Here is a 22,663-nt window from a genome sequence, read left to right on the forward strand (position 1 = left end):
AAGAATACCAGAAGGTTTGGCAAAACTTACAAGTCTGATTTTTCAGAGACTTTGATATATGCAGGTCACACAGGAGACTGTCTAAAATTTCAGGGTTTTATTCCATTCTCATGGTTCTTTTTTGGTTATACAAATTCTTTGCTTACTGCAGAACCAGGTGTGCTTTTTGACAGTGAATAAATTTGAACTGTGCTTTGTAAATAAAGTTTGACCTTTGGATGAAGTTGCATAGAAAACACTTATTCTAAAAGTGCTTTATTGCCAGGCTTTCTGCAGTGTAGCTACAGTAGCCATCAGAGTTTCAAGGAAAGCCTTTCAGCACTGTTTTTCCTATTTACTGTGTTTGAATTGAAGACAGATTCTTCCATTTCAAGCACTTCCTCTTCAGTGTCACAGTTTCAGCACTTTGGAGGAAGATTAAATGAATGTGGTGCTCTGCCATCAGCCTAATGCTCTGAGTTAAAAATTAATAAGTTGGAACAAGCATCTGCTGTGGTGCAGGAGTCTCCACTCTTGGGAGGGATGTTGTAAAAAGATGGATAATGAACCAGAAGTCTTGACAATATTGCTGGCTGGATGTGAGAGCAACAGGTTGCAGTTCAAGAGCCACTTACTTGGCTGTCACTATGGAGAAGGGGATGATGAAGTGCTCACCTGAGGCCAATTCAGAGTAGCCTGCTGATCTGGCTGAAAACTAATTGTTTAATCTTTTAACTTACTTCTCAGCTGAATTGGATGGCCTGTTTCTCAGTGGAGCTTTAAGATTATAGGTAATAAGAAAAGGGAGGATTCCCCTACTTGGCAGCAGGTTATTTCTTTAATCAGGAGATTGCACTCTAAATTCTAAGAAATTCTTATGTTTGAGCACCATCATTCTCCATCTGTTGATGGCCAAGATGGTGTTACTTTCCTCATTTGCTGGTATAAGATCTCCTGTGGTTTTCAATTAAGAATATGTTTTCTTTTTTTTGTTAAATAGCAGGGTTTTGTAGTTCTGAAGGCTTTTTCTTTCCTCAGTTACCTTTTTGTAATGTCTTCATGCTGTGAATGTATAAACTGAATACCAGAATACCAGAACTGATAGTGTGTATTCTGCTCACTTTTACAAGCTGCTTAACACATTGGATGTGCTGGCTCTTGTTTTCCCTGCAGACTTTGCATGATTGGACAGTGTCGCTGCTTAATTTTTTCCATTTAAATCCTTTCTCAGAAATTATTGCACCTAAATAGGACTTTTATGTTCAGGAGTTGATAGTCTTTATCTGCTAATTTCTTGCAATAGGAATATTGAACTTTCAGAGTCATAAGTTATCAAATGTAAATAAATGTAAGGTTAGATTTACTACTAAAGTTTTGGCTTTAGAGCTTTTTGTTTATGCACTGTATTAGTCTTAAAGAGATATTGACTGCTAAGGTTATTTAATAATACTGTCTTCTACTAGGTTGAAGGGCTTTGCTATTATTAGGAGGTGCTCATTTGCTGGTGACAAACCAAGGTCAAATCTGGAAACGAAAATCTGAAAACTAAAGAAAAACATCATGCATGCTTGTGAACCACCAGCTGATTTCCTGGTGGATTGACATAACTTTATTAATTAATTCAGTGACCTTGCTCTTTGGTTGTTACTGTTACTTTGATTTCTGCTGCCAGGTAATAGTTCATAGGAATTTGTTACTTACTGTGTTGCTTTTCTGTCAACCCATTAACACTGATTTGGTAACACCAGATTCCCAAATGCTAAATTCAGTCCTAACTCTCATGAGACTATTTTATAAAAAAATAAAAAGGGAAGCTGTCCCTGACTGTCATTCTGTTTCAGAGTGAACAATAAGATGAGATCCTTCATCTTTCAGAGTAAGGATTTCTAAATGGTGGTGCCTGTGTATCTTTCTGCAAAAACATCACTCCACAGATGCAGCTTGTCATTGAAAGTGAAGCTGATAGTTGACTTTGCTTTCAGTGACTGCCTAGTCTCCTGCAAGCAGCCTTTAGTTGTCTGAGGAGCAGTATTATTTTGGAATGGGCATTTAAGTGCTTTAAAACTTTCCCTTATTTTCATTGAAAATTTATCTTTCACTCACTTATGCAAACCACAGTAGTTTCTTCAGCTAATAAGGCCTGAAAAAGTGCTACATTCAGTACGTTACTTGTTTTGTGTGCAACCATTTCAAAGTGAGGTAGGGCCCAAAGGAGGTAATGAGAAATCTGACTTCAAGTAAAATGCTGTAGACTAATACTTTCAAGTAACAATATTGTTAGGTTTTTTGATTCAGTATTTTCTTTGGTTCTCTGTATCATTGTGGATACTTAGTCACACTTTACTGGCAACAATTAAATCCATAATCTCCAAATTCATAGTATAAAAATAAACTGGTGTCAGTAGCCCCTATTTTCTATTCAACTGGTGATATAAGAAAATTTATTAGCCAAAGCAGAAGATAAGTTATGCGTGAGTATCTGGACTGTGTAAGTAGCCATCTGCCAAAATGGCTTCATACTCAGTTCAGCTTTTGATTTGGAAAGGAATACTTAGCCAAATTTAGCCAAAACTACCCTTAGGGTTTTTTCAGGTGGGGATTAAAGGAACAAATGTTTTTATATAAGAGGACAGGATCCTTACTCAGCAGGGAGGCTTGCAAGGAATGTAAACTACACAGTCAGTAGTAGGCCAAAGAAAGCAGTTTCGAACTTCTTATCTGACTCACAGCCAAGAGAACATGGCCCAAGGCTTAACCTGTTGATAGGATGCATTAAAATTACCAGGAAATGTGTTGTCCTACTGGAGATGCAGTTCTCTGAAACAAGAGTCCCAGAATTGTGTTGTTTGGCAAGTTTACAGAAATGCAGAGCTAGAGCTCAGGATGTTTTCCTGCATATGTATATGTCGGAAACTGCCATTAAATTACAATGTCACTAAATTTCAACAGATTTCATGGGGGTGAACAGCCCATCTAAAGATACCAGCGAGCTAACGAACAGGTGGTGCTTACATCTTTATGCAGTAGCTATTTCCATATGAAAGCTTGAATGAAAACTGAGCAGGAACATCTTCATGTAGATTGTCTACCATAACAGTCATTATGTTAAAAATGGGAAATCCTGCTGTCCTTGTCACCCCCTCTTTCTCACACACTCATGCCCATTTTCTTGCTTCTCTTCTCACAGTCATAGAATCCTCCATGAGCTGATTTAGTTTACTAGTTCAAATAAAGCAACTGATAGGGGATTGCATCCTGTTCACCTGTTGAGTTTGGGTTAGTGCCTACTGGGCACCAGAGCTGTATGCAGAAAAGACTGGTCTCACACTGTCAGAGTGGAGGAAATAGGGCTGGAAGCCTGGTGGTGAGCTTTTTCATCAACTTATGTGCTCATACACCATCTTCTCATCTTGTAGTGACATTCCCCCACCCAGTCAGGCAGTAGAATTGATTTGGCATGAGGACAAGGCTGGGATATTTCAGCTGTGAAGTGCCATAGTTTACTGGGACCAGTAGAGATCTGGCATGTAACCAATCTTGTCTGTAATTTACCCATAATGTCAGTCTTCATTGAGCTGCCAACTCGTGTGCATAGCTATGGAAGTCGTAGCATTGTCTTCTATAACAGAGTTTTCAGTCTTCATCTGCTTACCTCTTGATATAGTTTATTTATTTATTCCTGAAGGCAATAGATCTTAACACTAGGCTGGTGTGTTAAATTGGTTGCACAGAGAAGTTGACTTGAAGCTGAAGTACTTTATGCCTATTGAGGGACATGATAGAGGATTTTTAAATATAAATATTTCTATACAAGAAAATAGGGGTTTGCAATTACAATTTCAGGTATCTGGTATTTTAGCAGTATGTACTTCTACTAGTTTTTTGTCAGAAATTTGCTTGCCTCTTACATTTAGAATTTGTGTGCCTGAGTAAACTCAAATAGGTTTACAATGAAGGCATGGTTTGAATTGGATTCTCAAATCACAATATTGTTCAAAGTGTGCATTTAAAATATAGAAATATTATCAATGCCAAGTGGACAGAAAACCTCTGAGGAGATAAACTGTTAAATGAATAAACGTACCTTCTTACCTTTTGAAATTGCTCTAATTAGGAGAATGTCATACCTTATGGACTGTTGAAATGTCTTGCAGGTGGATTCACCAATGAACTTGAGGAACCCACATGATCTGGTAATACTAATGAGACAAGAAACAACAGTTAACTACCTCAAAGAACTGGAGGTAAAGCATAACCTTAAGTACTATTTTCTGAAAATAAAGGTATGTTTTTTTCATAAATGTTTTAGTGATAGATTTACACAGGGAACAGGAGTCATTATTGGCACAATTATGCTTCAGCAAAAGGACAAAGAATTCTTCAGATCTCAAAAATTTTGTGTCTCAGGTTTCTTGAACTGATTGTCATTGTCCCCAGCTGTATCATTCCCTGTTGTTATCCACAAATCCGAACATTTTTAAGTAAAGTCATTTAGGTACTGAATTCTGTAGCTGACTGTTGTATTCCAGAACTATTTGTAGAAGTGTCATCTTAAATTTGTTATAGCTGCTATTTAGAGTACAGCCTGTAGGCCACGTATTTCCCTGTGCTCTTCTCTGGATTTGTCAGGACATTCTTTCCATTGCTCATTCTAGGACACTTCAGAGAGCAGTCACCTTGTGTCTCTCTCCAAACCCATTTATGATTGAAAAAGGGTCTGAAAACACCCTTCTGAAAAGGGGTTTAATTAACTTGGAACTGATAATTTAAACTGAGGTTTAGATGATATATGGGCTGAGCAAGCTTGCAGCTCATATCCTCTCTCCTGGCCAAACACTTCTTTTTTCCTGTCCCAACTTTGTTTTTTTTAGATTAGCTTAACTAGCTAGTTGAGAAGTTAGATGAGCACCCGGAGTAGCTTGAGGTGAATGGGAGGGAAAAAAGCAGGGCTGTCCCTTATGTGATTGTTTTTAGCCAGTCTTTCTTATCAAGGTATACTAGTTCTTGTAGTAACGGACGTTTTAGCTATGGATGGAACAGCAGATGTAAGCTTTATAGAATGTGTTAAGGGTTTGGAAATGACTGATGTACAATTTGTAGCATACAAATGACTTTCAGCAGAAGTTATCTACTGTAACATCTTGTACAAGTTGCTACTACTCTATATATCTCTAGTATTGCATGGTAGTGTGTTATCAAATGTGGACAGCTGTAAAAATGCAAATTTTCCTCTCATTTCCCATATAAAAATCCCTATAATATTTAATAGGTTTGCAGATCTAGGTGAGAATTAAATACAGCTTACTGTTCTGGGACAAACTGTTTGTTCATTGACTGCTCACAGCGATCTATACTTATGAACTTAAAAGGTGAAAAGGAGAACCTAAAGCATATCATAAGCTGATCTGTAGAAATTTTTCTCAATCTCAGTTCTTGCATTAGCTTGCCACCTCAGTTGTGCTTAGCATACAAGATCATTTTGTTTGCAATTTCTGATACTATTTCTGTGAGGTCTTAGAGAGGAGGAAAAGGGTCCAAATATGGGAAAGTTGCTGTACTGTTAACTATTGCTTCCTTGCTTCCTTTTCTGAATGGTCTGCTGTGAATTTAGAATGCTCTTATTAGTGCTCTTTTTAGGTAAAGCAGGAAAATAAGGACCTGTTTAAGTACTGTTATCTCTCATTAAAGTATTTATATTCCATCTAAATAAAAAAAATGTCCTATGTATGTTATAAAATAAAGGGAAAATACAAGATTCAAAGAGAATTATTCAGATTTCTTCAGATGGACTTTAAGAAAGAAGTTGGATTGTTCAGCTCCTGGCAAGTATAATATTTGCTTTCATCAGTATACATTTTTCTGTTTCCTTTTTTTTATTCCTACAGAAACAGTTAGTTGCCCAAAAGATTCATATAGAGGAAAATGAAGACAGAGACACAGGGCTGGAACAAAGGCATAATAAAGAAGATCCAGACTGCATTAAAGCAAAGGTACCCCTGGGGGACCTAGATCTCTACGATGGCACCTACATCACCTTAGAGAGCAAAGATATCCGGTAATAAGATGCTTTATATTTTAAGATTTTTACTGAATGAAAAAAATCAACAAAACCTCTAAATGCAATTAAAAGACTGTCACTGACTGTTCTTGATACAAGAGTTGATTTATTTTGTATTAGTATGAAAGAAAATTGAAACAACCTCTGCCACTAATTGCAAAAGGGTACAACACAGAAATGCGGTCTTCCCCAAACTATCCATGTTAGCCCTACCCTAAAACTTCTGCATTTTATTCCCAGCCTCCTGCTCAGTTCTGCCACTGTTACTCTGTACTGATATGACCAGACGTGAATTAAACTGAAGTGCATCATGTAGAAGGGATTTGAATTTGCTCGATTGTGCTTTGGGTGTTTTGAGCTAAGTAAACCTCTCCTTGTGGGAACTGCCTTGACTTAAATTTGAGTGAAATTCTGTTGATCAAGCTGTTGAACCTTCTGGTCATACACATATTGCTGCGTTTAGCAAATAAAATGTGTGGACAGTCTGCTTGACATTCAGCTTCATGGGGAATTCATCTTCTGGACGGACTGTTTTGTTTTTCTAGTTTTATGGGATTTTTAACAGATGAGTACTTGAAGTTTGAAAACATTAATACTATCCTCAGATACCTTTGTTTGGGTTTATCACTAATACTTGGGATTTGTTTGTTTCAGTTAAGAGTCTTCTAATCTGCATGCATTGCCATTTACATGGCAGATAAATCAGTAAACATAGTAGCAATACACTAGGTTGACTCAGATTTTGGAGACTATCCAAATGTTGGTGTTTTCTCTACAGCAGACAGAAATGTATTTACTTTTTCTACAAAGATGGCATCCTGACACAACTGAAATTTGGGCAGATCTATTGTGTTCAAACACAGGATTATTGTAACAGTTAAACCAGAGCACCGTGCCTGTCAACTACAATACTGTCTCTTTTGAACTTCAGTGGTATTTTAATCTGGAATTTGCTGTGTTATGTTACTATGTCCTCAGCCCTGAAGACTATATAGACACAAAGTCACCAGTGCCTCCAGACCTGCAGCAACCAGACTGTACAAAAGTTCTAGATCTTCCATATAGCATTCATGCTTTTCAGCATTTACGGGTAAGCAAGCAAATGCAAGTGTTTTTTTCCCCATCAGGAAGAGGAATAGAGAAGTCTTAATGGCAGTTCTCAGTCAAGGCTGAAAGTTACTGTAAACTTTCAAGACTGTTTCAGAGTTTTTTTTAAACCACAATTGTGCCCCAATTAAAGTACCTGCTTACAGGAAGACATTTCTTTTAGTTACACTGATCCTGTTTCTCTTCTGTTATTGTTTCCTTTATTTTGTGGAACAGTTTTAGGGAAATTAAGTAGTTTGTTTTTGTAACCCATGTTTCATTAGTAATATGGTAGCTTTCATTGGAAATCCTTCCAATTTGTGTATTGTTTCAGTTGAAAATTGGAGAGTACTGAACAGGATCATGAAACAGTATGAAGATTCAGGTTCAGAAAATTGTCTGAAGGCTTGCCAGTAGCTCCTAACATACTTGACTCTCTTTGTTATCTGAATGCCAAGCCCTAACCCAGAGGATGAGATAATTGTTCTTTATTGTACAAAGTTCATCTACTTTTGAAAGATTACAGTGGAAGTGTGGTGCAAAAATTGTTTTTTTCAACAGTATTATGTGAGCAAATTTTCTAATGCTGGTGCAGCTTTAGCACTTATAGAATTGTAGAATGCCAGGTTGGAAGGGACCTCAAGGATCATCTGGTCCAACCTTTCTAGGTAATACTATAGTTTATATGAGGTGGCTCAGCACCCTGTCAAGCTGAGAACTAAAACTGTCCAATGTGGGTGAATCTCCCACTTCCCTTGGGAGACTATTCCAAAATTTGACTGTCCTCCTGGTGAAAATTTTACCTCGTGTCCAATTGGAACCTCCTCAGGAGCAACTTGTGCCCATTAGCCCTTGTCTTTTCCATGTGACTCCTTGTAAATAGGGAATCTTCATCTTCTTCGTATATCAACTTGATATATCTTGATACTTATTTTATTGCATGTCCTTAAAATATCTTAAAACAGGAACTCAAGTTTTCTAGCTCTGTTCCTGGGTCTGGATGTACTTTTGAAACGAGTAGATTTGTTATTGGGGAAGGAAGAAAGAGGACATGTAGCATTACTTTCATAGCGTGTGGGTAACCTAACAAACATGAGTTACATGCTTCAGTGGTCATTAGTGAAATCAATAGTTGCCATATATACAGTGCTACCAGAAATGATTATTTCTCCTATAGCATTCACAAGCAGAGGTTGCTTTTGGCTGCTGCTAGTGCTTGCCTATTTGTAATAATATATATTATCTATCTGTCGAAGGTGACATTGTGTCAGGTCCCTAAGATCTTGACATTAAGGACAATGTGAATGTAAAATAACCAAGTTGTAAATTTTCCTGGGAGTTAGGCTTTTGTGTGTTTCTCTATTTTTAGTTAGTGTCAGCAAATACCTGTATTCAATTTTTATTTTAGGGTGTCCAAGAAAGAGTGAATCTTTCCGCACCCTTGTTACCTAAAGAAGATCCAATCTTCACATACTTATCACGGAGGCTGGGAAGAAGTATAGAGGAAATAGGTCATCGTATTTATGACGGGCTAATGAAGGTATGAGACTGTAATCTTAAGTGCACACACAAAAAGAGTACTAGAAAGACATGTCTGGTACATCCAATCAGATCCAGTTCTAGTTTTGCACATATATTTTTTTATTTACATACCAGTAACAAAAGGCATTTTCTGATAGTCATGCAGAGGTAGGAGAAGATATCAGCAAAGCCAGTAAATAGAGATACTTACTATCATCTAATGATTAATGTATTTGTGGTCTGGCAAGCCACATTCATTGCTTTGTCAAGGTAATAAGAGCTTTTGAACAAAACGCAGGTACTTGGAAGTACAAAGAAGAAACAATAGTACTGAAATGTGTATATTGTCTTTAAATGCCTTTTTTTGCAAAATAGAGGAGCTCTCATTGAACTCCAGTTAAGCTGCTGATGCTTAAACAACCCTCGTTTCTCATTTCATCTCTATTGGAATTTTTACTTGTCTGAAAGACAGAAGTTGTGTTTCTTCTGTACATTTATATGCTAGCTCATTCTTCCTGAACTTTTACAGCTATTGCCAAATGACAGCTTTCCAGAGGAAGAGGGTAACTTAGAGTAGGTTTGGTGCTTAACTTTCTATCCTGTAGTACTTAAAGCTCTGATTAACCTTTTACTACAAATCTTAATAGTTCATACATGTCATGTGTTTCTCTTTACTGCAGAATTCTTCTTCCTGGGTACTCTATAATATGGCTTCTTTTTACTGGCGAATAAAAAATGAGCCATACCAAGTAGTAGAATGTGCCATGCGGGCCCTTCACTTTTCTTCAAGGTAAGAGTCGCTCATGAAGCTTTATTTTCACATTGCTTTTCTAGTTATCCTAATTAGTAAACAGGTTTTAGTTCCTCAGGCTGTATCCTAAGGACTAATCCATACTATTACTTGTTAGTCTTCATGTACTATGCTAGGCACATATATAATTTAGACATTTTCTTATCAAAGTACATATTTAATATGTGACTGAAGAATGAATGTATCCTTATGTATGATTCTTACACAGTCTGACCTTCTTTTAATGTCTCTTCTTTCTTTTAGGCAAAATAAAGATATTGCACTGGTAAATTTGGCAAATATTCTGCACCGGGCTCACTTTTCTGCAGATGCAGCTATTGTGGTCCATGCAGCTCTGGATTACAGTGACTTCTTTACCAGCTATTACACTTTGGGAAATATATACGCAGTAAATACTGTCTTTATGTTCCAAGACTTTATAGAAAATCAAATATTTAGGCTTTCTGGCTTGAGTTGTAATTCCTTACTCTTTTACAATGTATCTTATGTTTTGCATGCATTTCACACTTTAAGATTGTCAAGATATTTTCATCCAAAAGTCTGTCCTTCAGCAAAGATTTTTATCTGTATTTGGAAATAAATTCCAGAGAAATTCTCCTTCAGCCTCTTTAACAGATATAGTGGCTAGAATTCAGAAACAACAGGCTGCTTGTTACCACAAGTTAACATTTGAATTAATGACCTCTTTAAAAATTAAGTCTTTTTTGTTATATATTGGTGAACAACAGCTGACTCTGTCTCTTGGTTATTCTTCAGATGCTTGGAGAGTACAACCACTCAGTCCTGTGTTATGATCATGCTCTACAGGCCAAACCAGGGTTTGAGCAAGCTGTAAAACGGAAGCATGCTGTCCTATGTCAGCAAAAACTTGAGCAAAAATTGGAAGCCCAGCATAGGTAACTAAAGAAACATCTTAGTGGCAGTTGATGCAGTCTCACTTTTACTGTTCTGCTGCAGCAATTATTTATGTTTCAAAGAGAATAATGGTTTTCTACTTACTATGTTTATTTGACTATGCAATAAAGTTAATGCTAAGAATACTTTAAGAAACCCCAAGTTGAAAATGTGCAACACCATAGGAAAAGCTGGTACTTTAAAAAGCATTCAGAGTAAACCTTTTGTACTGTTGAATTTTCAAGATCACTTCAGCGAACGTTAAATGAATTGAAAGAATATCAGAAGCAGCATGACCATTACCTCAGGCAGCAAGATGTTTTAGACAAGTACAAGCTCATCCAAGAGGAACAGATCTTGAAGAACATCATTCACGAGACACAGATGGCAAAAGAAGCTCAATTAGGTACAACTTCATAGAGTTCATGCTCATTATAGCAAAAAAGTATTGCACACATTCAGAGTAATGTCAGGCTGTAACTTCTTAAAATATGAAGATGGCCCTGAGTGGCTGTTGTGTTTTGCTTATTAAAGCAAGGGATTGCAACATGTTCCTGAACAGCGTTTTTTTTTAAGGTCTTTCAAAGACAGACTTTCCTCTGTGCTGACTAAGTAAATAAAAAAAGATTGACCAAAGTGGGATGGAGGAGTTGACTGTGCGTTGTCTTTGTATCCTCAGAAACCTCACTTATATAGTAGAAAAAAAAATTTTGTGCTCTGCAGGGAACCATCAAATTTGTAGACTGGGCAACCAGCAGCATAGCTTGCACTGCCAGTGGGACCAGCCTGTTCGTTACCACCGTGGAGACATTTTTGAAAATGTGGAATATGTTCAGGTTAGTCTGTGAATTTATACCACTGCTTTAAGTTGCATCCCATTTGCCTTACTCCATTTTTTTGAGGCTTGACAAAGGGGGTATGTTTTGGGTGCAGTAATTAAACTGAGAAATAATTTAGCCTGTTTTCTAGAGTGTAAAGTATTTAATGCTCGTTTTTTTTACTCTTAATAAAAGCTGAGATCAACAGTGGCTTATAGAAATTTAGAGAGCTTATTGTACAAGAGTTTGTTTTACTTAAAATAATTCTAACAGATTTCTTTTCTAATTGAATAACTTCATTTTATTCCAGTGTCTTAGTTTTTTGTGAGATACTAGCCACTTCTATATTGAGTCCTTTGCTTTTTCAACCTGCATACAACAGCCAAGTATTTATTTCTAGAACTACAAGAATCCTCATTTGAGGAATTACAGCTTTTTCTTACATAAGTGTACTACATTTCAGGCATGCTAGCAGGAGCATAACGTACTTAATTTGCCAATTTAGTTTCCTTCAGAGAGGGCAAGGAAAAGCATTAGGTGGCTAGTGTTAAAGAAAAGGCAAAGAGAGATCTAAGGAGATCATCTTCTAATGTGTGTGTGGTATATGGAACACGAATTATTCTTTAGTGGGAAAAGTATTCCAATGTAACAGTTAAAGGTATGTGTAAAATAATACCAATCATTTATCTCTACAGCCTTAAAATGGATCATAATTTCTTCTGTTTATTACACTATTGTGTGACTCAGGTTATGCAATTGTGGTATGCTCCTTCCAATTTAATCTTTTTTCCTACCAGAGGGAGCACAAAACTTCCATAAGCAATTAACAAATGGAAGAGCAGAGGTCAATGATGATGAATCTAATGAGGGCTTTTGCAGCCCATCAATAAGTGTTAGCTGGTTTTATGAGTATTTGCTGATTGTTTTGAATTAGACAGTGCACCAAGGACCTCTGATACAGCAATATTAAGAAATTTTGAAAGCAGGGTGTATGCTAATACTGAAAATCCAGAATGAAGGCCACTCAACCAACACTGTCTCTGTGTTAGAACTACCCATAAAGACTATAGTTGAATTTATTTTGCGCTGTGGAATATGTTCTTGAGTTTCCCCTTAACTAGTTTAAGAAATAGGAATAATTCTTTTTAGTTATGCTGTTTTCTTCTTGGTTGTTCTTCCTATTATAATAAATATAAATTCAGATTGTCAAGATAATTTTATGAGCCATGAGTCGTAGTAACTGACTTGAGCTATAGCTACGCAGTCTAGAGATGTTAATTTTGTTTTTACTCTATTGGAAATATTTGCTTAGTACCTTTTAGCATTTTTTGGTCATTTGTGCTTGTATTCTCATTGTTGACTTCTTCACAACAGAAGTAGTACTTTTCCATGGTGTGAATGCCTCAAGAGGCTTAAATTTCCTCATCAGGGAGGCTTAACTGTATAAATGGTGGGGGGGAAATATAATGTGTAGAAGTGTAATACACCATCTCTTTTCCTTATTCACTATTGTTTTTCGGTTGTTTTTAGTTTGGTGAAGACTCTTCAACTTCTAGTATGACATCTGTGAATTTGGATCCTCATGCAAACCAAAGCGACCACAGCCTGTCTTTGCAGTCTTCCCCTGTTGCTCGTTCTGTCGTTTCAGTGTGGAGTGTAGAATCCAGCAGAGTGAGTGAAGAGCATGAGCTTTGCCCTGTCAAAGTGGAGTTGTGAAAGAGTGAATCTTTTTTTGTGTGAAAGTTCTTAGAACCTTTCTGAATTCCTTCAACATAAAAACATCTCTGTAGTTTCCCAGGACCAGTTTCCCTTTGTTTGAAACTCTGCTACAGCGCGAAGGAGATTATTCTTATCACCTCTGCAAATATCTGCCAATAAAGAAGTACTGCTGTGTAAAGATAGAAAATTGAACTGCTGTTATTGCAGAAGAGATGGGAAAATGGTAGTTTTAAAGATCTCTGCTCTTTTTTGCCTCCAGACTATTCCTTATGTTCATATTAACTTGTTAATAAGAATATTTTAAATGTTAAGAAAATAATTTAAAATAATTCCTTTTCCCCTTAGGACAAACAGCATCTTCTTTGGCCTCAACGATCAGAGTGCATGAAATCTTTCCCCAAAATTCCTAATCCAAAAGAATTGCCAACTTATTTCCTGCCTCCAGAAAATAGAGGATTGAGGCAAGTGTTGCTTTTTAAAAATTCTATTTGTAAATTTTCACACTAATGCCTTAATGAGGTTTTTCTTTCTGGAGAGAATGGATGTAGATAGTAACTAACAGCATGGATGTGCTCAAATGTCTTTCCATTCCAAAGGAGGGTGTTTTCCTTTCTTGTCATATTTGCCATAGCTGTAACAGATCAAATTTCATGGTGATTCTCCCGTGACTGTCAGTAGGAGGTGAATACATGAAATATCTATAGTATTAATAAAAGGCTGAGGATTTAAGCACAAGAATGTCTTCTAGAGTATATTTTTTTAAAAAAAGAGACCTTGAAAGAGAGAATGAGGTATCTATTTAATAACTGCAATTAATTGTTGTACCTTGCATATATCCTCTTAGCTTTCGTTTATTTATTATATATCTATATTATAAGTAAATATTTATTTAGATAATAGAAAATTGTGAAGACCAGAAAATACTAAAAAGGATTAGAAGTGGAAAGTTCTGCCTCATTCCTTTGGGATAAAGGTAGAGAAGCAGATGAGTTGTGGAATAGTCAGTAATATTTGTTATTACATAGGATAAAATAAATGTGTCTATGCTGCAAAGCTACCTGACATAGATCAATGCAATTACACAGTGATAGTAACAAAGCTTTATTCTCTTAGTTGGTATAATTCTAGTATTGAGCATATGCTAGTGGTTAAATATATACTTTAGTGGTTGGACTCAATGATCTTGAGGGTCTTTTCCAACCAGAATACTGTGATACTAAAGCAAACGTTCCCATCCACAAATGTCCTGAAGCTTCATTTGGAAAAAGCTGTGTTCAACTTAGAATGTTCTTTACGAATAATTTTGCTACCTCTCAATGTTTTTGAAATCAGGCTTTAGGTTAAAAAACTTGAGTATTTTCTTTTTCACTTACCTATTTAGTCCTAAATTTCCTGCGGTCCTTATTGGCATAATATGAGAACCTCCTGTGTCTTACCTTTACTGCATTGTCCATTATTTACAGATATTTTGTGCTTAAAAATGGAAAGTAAAGGCCTTATTTATTAACAACTTTTCAAAAGAAGGGTGGTTCTTGAACTCTTCTGGTTTGTAGCTCATGACTTATGGCAGTGTGAGACTTGTCAGTTGAAATGTATCTGATTCTTATGTTTGTATACCAGTGATCTGCAGTAAATGCTATTACTTTGTCTTGGTTCTCCTTATTCCTAGAGTCCAGCCAGTCCTGAGTATCCCAGGAGATGCTGTCAAGCATGGAGAAACCCAGGAACCAGACTGTTCTTCCATTACTGATGCTCGTAACAATGAATCTCTAAACATACTCCTCAAGGAGCTAGAGAGTAATCTAGATTTTAAATTCAAGATGCCAGATGATCAAGCAAGACAAGTAAGAGACACCTTCTCATTGGTTCTCTTCTGTTTTTGAAGTACTTCTCTTTATTGCCTTAAAAACCTTACTCAGAACATGAAAGGTTCTGATATTTAAAAGATTACTTGGTATAACAAGCCAATCAGTACTGCCAAAAAAGGGGAGCAAGTGCTCTGTAATAGGGCTAGAGAAAGAGAGGACTTGTCTTATGCTGAGTGACTTACTGTCTCGTTTCTTTCAAATGATGACCAAAAGCACAGAATAGGAAATTTAATGTACTTTTTAAAATTATTGCTTTCTTTTAAAACTTCCAGCAGTCACTTGACAAGATTAATCTTTTTGGAGTTTCCAATAACTGCTGTATTCTATCAAGCTGGTAACTTTAGGCTGAGATGAGTCCTTCACGTTGCTTTCTGGAGATTGGCTGATTTATTAGCTACATATTCACATTACCTATTTTGAACAATTTTTCTATTTTCTTCCCCTGTACTGGAGGATAGGCTTAGGGAAGTAAGACTTGAATGACCCATGTAGATAGATACCGTAAAAGTTCTTCAGTTGTTTAAAAATTTTTTTTTTCCAGGTCTTGCGTTCTCGTATCAACAATCAAACTATTACACAGGCAAAGATAGGAGAGTTTCTAGATCACGCCATCAGAAAGGTATGTCCAAAATTGTAGCATGGGATAAATTCAGAATTCTTATTTGCAGCTTGCTTCTGTACTTGTAAAGAAGTCAGTCAGAGATGTGCAAGAAATAAGCTTATTTTCTACCTGTAACTGAGAAACTGGAACTAACTTAAAAATCCATGTTTACACGCAATGCACAAATATAGAGAAATATCTATTTAATTTAGATTAGTGTGGACCAAAACAGCCCCGTAGTTAATTTTTGTTGTGACTGCAGGACATGGAGCAGCAAGATATTAGCTAGTCCTGGCAGCCACTTGCTTAATGGAGAGAAATAGGTTGGAACTAACTACTCCTCTATCTTTCACCCTTCCCTATATGCCTGCCATTTGGTCTTCCTCCTCTTCCCCACTACCCTGCCTTCCCCTCCAGAGAAATCAATCATCTGTCAACCTTCTGTCAGGGTAATTAGCACTCTGGGGCAAAGAAGGTACATCTTTATAACACCCTGTGGAATGCCACCTCCATCTTGCGTGGGGCTTTTGGGAGTCATCACAAGTCAAATCACAGAAAGCATTGAGATAGAGGTTGACTCTTTTTGACATGTCAAGCTAATATTTCTCTAACTCTCTTGTACAAATTGTCAGTGCAGTATATGTGTTGTTTGTAGTCTAAAATCAGTACTATTTACTATGTACATCTGCCTTATCGAGAAGAAGAAAAAATAACAGTACGAGTTGATTCCTGTTATAATGCTGTTCAGAACAGTCCTATACATGTTTAATGTCCTTAACTGTTGCAGTGCATAGATAGGTATTTTGGTTTTAACTGTAGCAGTCTGTTGCCTTCATGCTAAAAGTGTGAACTCAGTGATTTACGTGCTTATGTAAGAACACTTTTTGTGATGCCTGTTCTGCTAATGATAAACTTTCTAGATCAGGAGTGCCACAGTTGATATCTTGGTATTGGGAAGAGCAGAGTGCTAATGACTTGCTGAGGATTGAGTTAGAGATCGATCACCTGTGTATGGAGTGCAGTTCAGTTTGGAGTTTGGTATGAATAACATGCAAGTAATGTTATGTGCGTGCATTGCAAAATAGAGGTGATAAGTACTCTTACAGTTACAGATTATGTGAGGTACTCTGAACCAAGAGGTAATATATCCTGTTGAATTTTGCAGTTCATCTTGAACCCTAGATAGAACCCTTCTGTGTGAGGTTCTTTTAAAAATCTGGAAGAAGATGGTTGTGGTGATGAACTTTTTAAACACACTGTTATGTAATGCCAGCTGTATTGCATTAATACAATACTGCTGTGAAAACCATTTATTTGTTTCTCTTCTTTAATCCTAGCCACATATATTCTACTCATGCATACATTTGGTCTTCAGACGCGTAGGTTGGATTGGATATTAGTTTCAGTTGTTGCTTTTATACTTTAAATTGGATTACACAGAATGCTGAAAATATTGAAAGCTAGAATGTAAGTGTTTGTAAACCATTTTGAACTACTCCATCTGGAAGTGGAAGTTCTGCATAGTGCTGTCCACCTGTCAGTATTTTAAACTTTTACTATTTCTCCTCTAGGATAAGTGTTTGTTTTTTTCTGCTACAGGTGAAAGAGGAGGAAGGGCCATTCAAGGTGTATTTGACACTTCCTGTATTCTTCTACCTACCCTCACTTGTTGCTTTCTGTTTTATAATCTTTAAAGAGAATCTAATATGTTTGACTTGTCAACTTTCATAAGACAAATAGATAACGAAATTGAACTGAAAACAATTTTGAAACCTTAAACTGACAGGAAATCTTAAGGTTGGATATCAAACATGCAGCATATCTAACTACAATTTAAAAGCTGCCTGACCCTCAAATTGTACCATTTCTACAAAAATCTGTATTAATGTAATTTTATTACACTGAATTGTCTCACAAGTGTTCCTTTTTGAAGTGAGCTAACCATTATCACTTCCATATTTTAAGGGATTTTGTCCTGATGATACAAGGCAGTCGTATGAGTAGTGTGAGCAACAGCTGCTACTAAATTACAGTTCGTACTGTAAATTATGTCAATTGGAATAGAGCAGGTTGAATTATCTGCTGGCAGTCACAGTGAAGTGTAGGTTGCATCTAGTTAATACAGTGGTATGCGAAAGTGGGTTTTGTTTGGTTGGTTATTACCAAAGAGTGGGCAATTCTGTTTTCCTCAGGTGCCTCTTTGTGGGTGTTTTCATCTTTTTCCCTGACTTTCCTATAGCCAGAAGATCCTCTGTGGCTTGTGCTTAATGAAGCTGGATTGTACTGGCGTGCAGTTGGAAATAGCACCTTTGCTATCACCTGTTTGCAAAAAGCATTTAATTTGGCTCCACATGAGTATCAGGACATCCCTCTGGTTAATCTTGCTAACCTCTTAATTCATTATGATCTTCATTTGGATGCCAGCCAGCTCCTGCTGAAAGCTTTGGCCATCAATGCCTCTGAGGTAAGATAGTGTTTTTTGCATTCATTCAGTGTTAAATGTTCTTCTCTTCATTATTTTCTAAATACATGTTATTTACTTTTACTTCCTTACCTGTGCATGCAGTTCAACTTCCAGCTTGTGATTTGCAACAGATGTTAATTTTCATTTAAGTTCTTGATTGCAGTGGAGGTGATGCTGGTTGCTGAGAATATAAGTATCTTTTTGCCTCCCAACAACTGTATTATTACCAGTGGCTCCAAGGAATGTAATCCTGGTGTTTTGGCATCATTTTCATCCAAAGCAGATCTGTAATCCTGTCAGCATCTTATCTAGATTTTTAAAACCCTTAAAGTAGCACGTGTCAACAAAATCTCTGGCTGTATAAACATCTTTCTGTGCCATCTTGACTTTTTATCTGTGCTGTTTCATTTCTCCCTACATTTTATCTATATACATAGGGAAAAAGCTGTGTTCTAGTTGTTTGGTGACTTACGACCATAGATTCAAAACAGGTTTTCATATTTCTGAATGGTCACGTTATAAACATTTTGTAGATTGTCACCTATGTCACACAGAAAATTTCTGCACAAACTTTTTAAACTACTGGACTGGACAGAACAATAGTGAAAATAGAAACCAAGGGGTGGCAGGGGACACCTTTTCTCTAGCAAGTAATTTTGGTCTTAAATTTGAGATGCCTCAGTAAGAAGTTGAAGTTACTTTTTTCTGTGCTTCTACCTCTGTAGTTAGATATAAACAAAGAGCTTAAACCTACCAGGCTGCCAGTCATGTAGCACAAAAAAAAAAAAAAAAAAAAAAAAAGATAAAAATGGAAGAAATCTTTTCAATATAACATACAGGAACAATTTTGCAATTGTTGGAAAGGAATCTAGCCCACTTGAGTGGCAGGTAAGTGTGCAAAAAGGATTTCTAAAAAGAACTGTGTTTTAATGATGTGCCTTAAGAACACTTGCAAGCACAACCTTAGAGGGGAGGAGCCTAGGGATCCCTAGGACTGTAATGTGTGAGTAGGGCTTTTCTTCTGCTGGCAAATCCTACCTCATTACAAGAATGCCTGCTCCTATCTTTTTAAGGTATTCTCAGTCCTTTAACACCTATTGTATCAAAAAATCTAGGAGCAGAATTTGTACTTGGAACAGTATTTCCTGGAATATAATGGAAAGTAAATGCAAATTAAAATTAATTATAGCTACAGGAGGTGAAGGATGTGCTAAATTAGCACAAGCTTTTTAAAAAAATCCTGTTCCTCAGCTTGCACCTTTTTCTGAATGTTTTTTAATGGCACAAGGTGAGATGAGTTTGAAGAATCTTAAACTACTGAAAAAATTAATGCTAAATTACAGTATTATAGTTCTAGCATTATACTGTTAATTGCAACAAATTATTTTGCATAAGTTACTTTTCAGTCAAAAAACACAATGTAATGCTTTACTGTGTGTCTTTATTAAAGTGCCAATTAAATTCTATCCAGTGAAAAAGATGTTTATAATTTATACTTAAAAAAAACCGAACACGTCTTCTAGGGAGACTAGCAAAAATCAGAGGATGAAAATGTTAGATTTTATAAAGAACTGAATGTAAACACATGTATACCCCTTAGCCAGTGAGACACTGGTGTTTTCAGTAATCTCTTTTTCTCAAGTAAATCCTGAACACTCTTGACAAACAGAATGCATCTATCCCACTAGAACACCAGTAATATTTTTACATTTTTGCTGACAGTTAATCATTCTACAGTGTCCTCAAGCATTTCATTATAGTTCTTTGCTACTCTGTGCAGTAAGCTTTATGTTTCTGATGGCTTATAAGTGAGTATTTCATGCTTCATTTCAATTTGTGTCTGCTTAACAGCTCTGTTTCATCAGAGGAAGATGGAATCCTGAACACAACCTTATGTCAAAGCAGCTTTCATTTAGCATTAGTGTATCAACTTGTTAGTTCTCTGTTCTAAGTATAGGTAGTCCCTACTTAAGGAGTTTTCTAAATTCTTTCCAGTCAAATTTGAAAGGGTGTGGATTGACAGGCCAGCAGGGCCAGGGAGTCAATTCTGCCCCTCTATTCTGCTCTGGTCAGACCCCATGTGGAAAACTGTATACAGTTATGGTGCCTTCAGCACAAGAAAGATACAGACCTGTTGGAAAGGGTCCAGAGAAGGGCCACCAAGATGATCAAAGGCCTGGAGCACCTCTGCTATGAAGACAGGCTGAGAGACTTGGGGCTGTTTAGCCTAGAGAAGAGAAGACTCCAAGGAGACCTTATAGTGGTCTTCCAGTACTTGAAAGGGGCTACAGGAAAGCTGGGAAGGGGCTTTTCATCAGAGGAGATAGGACAAGGGGTAATGGTTTTAGACTGAGAGAGGGGATATTTAGGTTAGATATTAGGAAGAAATTCTTCACTGTAAGGGTGGTGAGGAACTGGAATGGGTTGCCCAGAGAGGTTGTTGATACCCCATCCCTGGAGGTGTTTAAGGCCAGGTTGGATGAGGTTTTGTGCAACCTGATGAAGTGGTAGAGTTCCTTGCTCATGGCAGGGGGGTTGGAATTTGATGATCTTTAAGGTCCCTTCCAACCTGAATGATTCTGTGATTCTATGACAGGGTTTTTTCATAGTTGTCTTCAGTTTTAGACATACTTCAGTTTTAAACATGCTTATTGCTTTTCTCTTTGCAGCCCCTGACTTTTTTGAGCCTAGGAAATGCCTATCTGGCTCTGAACAACATCAGTGGAGCCCTGCAGGCCTTTAGACGTGCACTGGATTTGACAAGCAAGTGCTTGGAGTGTGAAAGCAGCCTAAAGATGATCCGCTGTTTGCAGTTTTATCCCTTTCTGTACAACATCACCTCGTCTGTTTGCAGTGGTAAGCAACTGCTAAACAATGGACCACACATGAAGTAGTGTCTATTTGCCTTCAGTGTTACACCTGAAAATCATGACTATTTTTTTTTTTCTAAGGATCTTCCCTTTTGCTTTGTAGTGCTTTCTCCCTTGTAGGGGTCAAAGTTGTGGCACTACAGCTCCTTTGTACATACCTTCAAATTTTATAGACAGATGGATAGGGTTTTTTAAAGTTGAAGAATTTTATGAAGAGCAGTTTAGCTTTAATTAATATCCGGTCAGGGTGTTCAGTACTTCAGATGTCATTTTCTAGTGTTCAATCTTACAGAATAGACTGTATTGTGTCAGTATTTTTTTTGTTTACATGAGGTCTGTGGTCACTACCTTTTACCCTCCAAAAATCCATTACAAGAATTACTTTGAATCAAATCTCTCCCCCAAAAATATTTTAAAATACTTGAGAAAGAATACTTTATTGTCCTTAGTGACTACTTTTATTTAGAAAAAAAAACAAACCCAAAACCAATAATGGCTTTTTGGAGATGGATTCTTTCATTTCAGTGAATCCCACTAAATATTTCAAGTATTCTGTCTGTACTTGCATATGGCTAATGTGTTGCTCATGGGCAATCATTAAAAACATTTATTAATGTATTTTATAATCCCTTCTCTTCCAGATTGTTACTAAGATATCTTTCTATCTAATATTTCCTTTATTTTTAAATTAAAACCTCACCTGAGAGAAATGGTTTTGATTTTTATTATTGCTAGGACTTCTTCTGAATTATTTTTTTTAAATTCCTGCTCCAGTGGAAAGACATGGAGAAACCTCTGATCTAGCATCTAGAATTACACTGTCTAAATAAACATAGACTAAAGGCCATCTTACCTCCTGGTACAATATGGATTATGCTATTGTAGGGGAAATTCCAGGACTATGGTATTAAAATAATACTGTCTTTGATGGCCTCATGCATTTTTGCTCTGATTGACATCACACCAGTTGTGTAGAGAAATGAATGCTGTTTGGTTAAATATAGTGTAGTAGGTGGCTTTATGGCCTAATTGATGGGTCTTTTACTGACTTCCATGATGTGAGCTCTTACACTAGTACTTTTCCTTGAATCTCTTAATATCAGATTGCCCTTCTTTTAAAACTCCCATTGCGTACTGTAAGGGGTAGTTGAACTTGCACGTTTCATCATAGGGACACTTTCATTGTTCTGGAAAAAAAAAAAGTCACTGTTTACTTTTAATTAAGATCTTAAAAAATGGCTGTAACTCACAAGGTTAAAGTTGTGTGACAGGCATTCTATTTTGAAATTAAGCAGGAAGTAATTTAAAACATATTCACAGAACTGAGAAAGTAATGAGCAATGGATTTAATTGAACCCCAAAGTGACCTTTTACATCTTTCTTTTATTTGGTATGTTTTTCTTCCTTAAACTTGCTGTAATACTTCAAAATATACTTCTCTAGTTTGGCTCATTCTTGGCTACTGTTTGCATTGATTCCTGATCCAGAATGGTCATTTGAGGTCAACTATTACTGCTTACGCTATTTAGGAAGTGTCTCTCTCTTGTGAGGGGAAACCTGTATCAAAAGTGCTTATGAGAAAAGTATTATCTTTCCTTTTTTGCTAGCTTGGCTGCATGTTAACAAACTGAGTGTGAATATATTCATCTGGTACATTGGGGTTGGTTTTGTTTAGTAAGGAATCTGTGAAGCTGTTAAATCAAGAGAGAGCTAAATATGCTTTAGCATGTTGATTTGTTAAATTCAGCATTCCAGTGTTTCAGTATTTTACTCTATATTTTTGCCTTTTTCTGGTGCTCTTCCTGTCTTAATATTTCTCTTTCTCTCTCTCTTTCTCTCTCTCTTTCTCTCTCTCTTTCTCTCTCTCTTTCTCTCTCTCTTTCTCTCTCTCTTTCTCTCTCTCTTTCTCTCTCTCTTTCTCTCTCTCTTTCTCTCTCTCTTTCTCTCTCTCTTTCTCTCTCTCTCTCTCTCTCT

General features: G+C 36.7%; 1 protein-coding gene across 1 annotated transcript in view; it reads left to right on the forward strand.

Moving 5' to 3' along the window:
- Positions 1 to 4,139: 4,139 nt before the first annotated feature.
- TTC17 (tetratricopeptide repeat domain 17) overlaps positions 4,140 to 22,663 on the forward strand; it is a 50,715-nt gene continuing 32,191 nt past the window's right edge. Inside the window, exons 1-15 of the mRNA XM_009999499.1 lie at positions 4,140 to 4,223; positions 5,865 to 6,034; positions 7,016 to 7,127; positions 8,532 to 8,663; positions 9,325 to 9,434; positions 9,699 to 9,843; positions 10,212 to 10,351; positions 10,595 to 10,755; positions 11,073 to 11,185; positions 12,698 to 12,838; positions 13,232 to 13,347; positions 14,556 to 14,730; positions 15,296 to 15,373; positions 17,595 to 17,819; positions 20,489 to 20,675. Of these exons, the coding sequence (XP_009997801.1) occupies positions 4,146 to 4,223; positions 5,865 to 6,034; positions 7,016 to 7,127; positions 8,532 to 8,663; positions 9,325 to 9,434; positions 9,699 to 9,843; positions 10,212 to 10,351; positions 10,595 to 10,755; positions 11,073 to 11,185; positions 12,698 to 12,838; positions 13,232 to 13,347; positions 14,556 to 14,730; positions 15,296 to 15,373; positions 17,595 to 17,819; positions 20,489 to 20,675 (2,083 nt within the window). The 5' untranslated portion in view covers positions 4,140 to 4,145. The remainder of the gene's footprint in view (positions 4,224 to 5,864; positions 6,035 to 7,015; positions 7,128 to 8,531; positions 8,664 to 9,324; positions 9,435 to 9,698; positions 9,844 to 10,211; positions 10,352 to 10,594; positions 10,756 to 11,072; positions 11,186 to 12,697; positions 12,839 to 13,231; positions 13,348 to 14,555; positions 14,731 to 15,295; positions 15,374 to 17,594; positions 17,820 to 20,488; positions 20,676 to 22,663) is intronic.

Source organism: Chaetura pelagica, unplaced genomic scaffold (assembly GCF_000747805.2).
Source record: "Chaetura pelagica isolate M959 unplaced genomic scaffold, ChaPel_1.0 scaffold55, whole genome shotgun sequence".
Classification (NCBI taxonomy): domain Eukaryota; kingdom Metazoa; phylum Chordata; class Aves; order Apodiformes; family Apodidae; genus Chaetura; species Chaetura pelagica.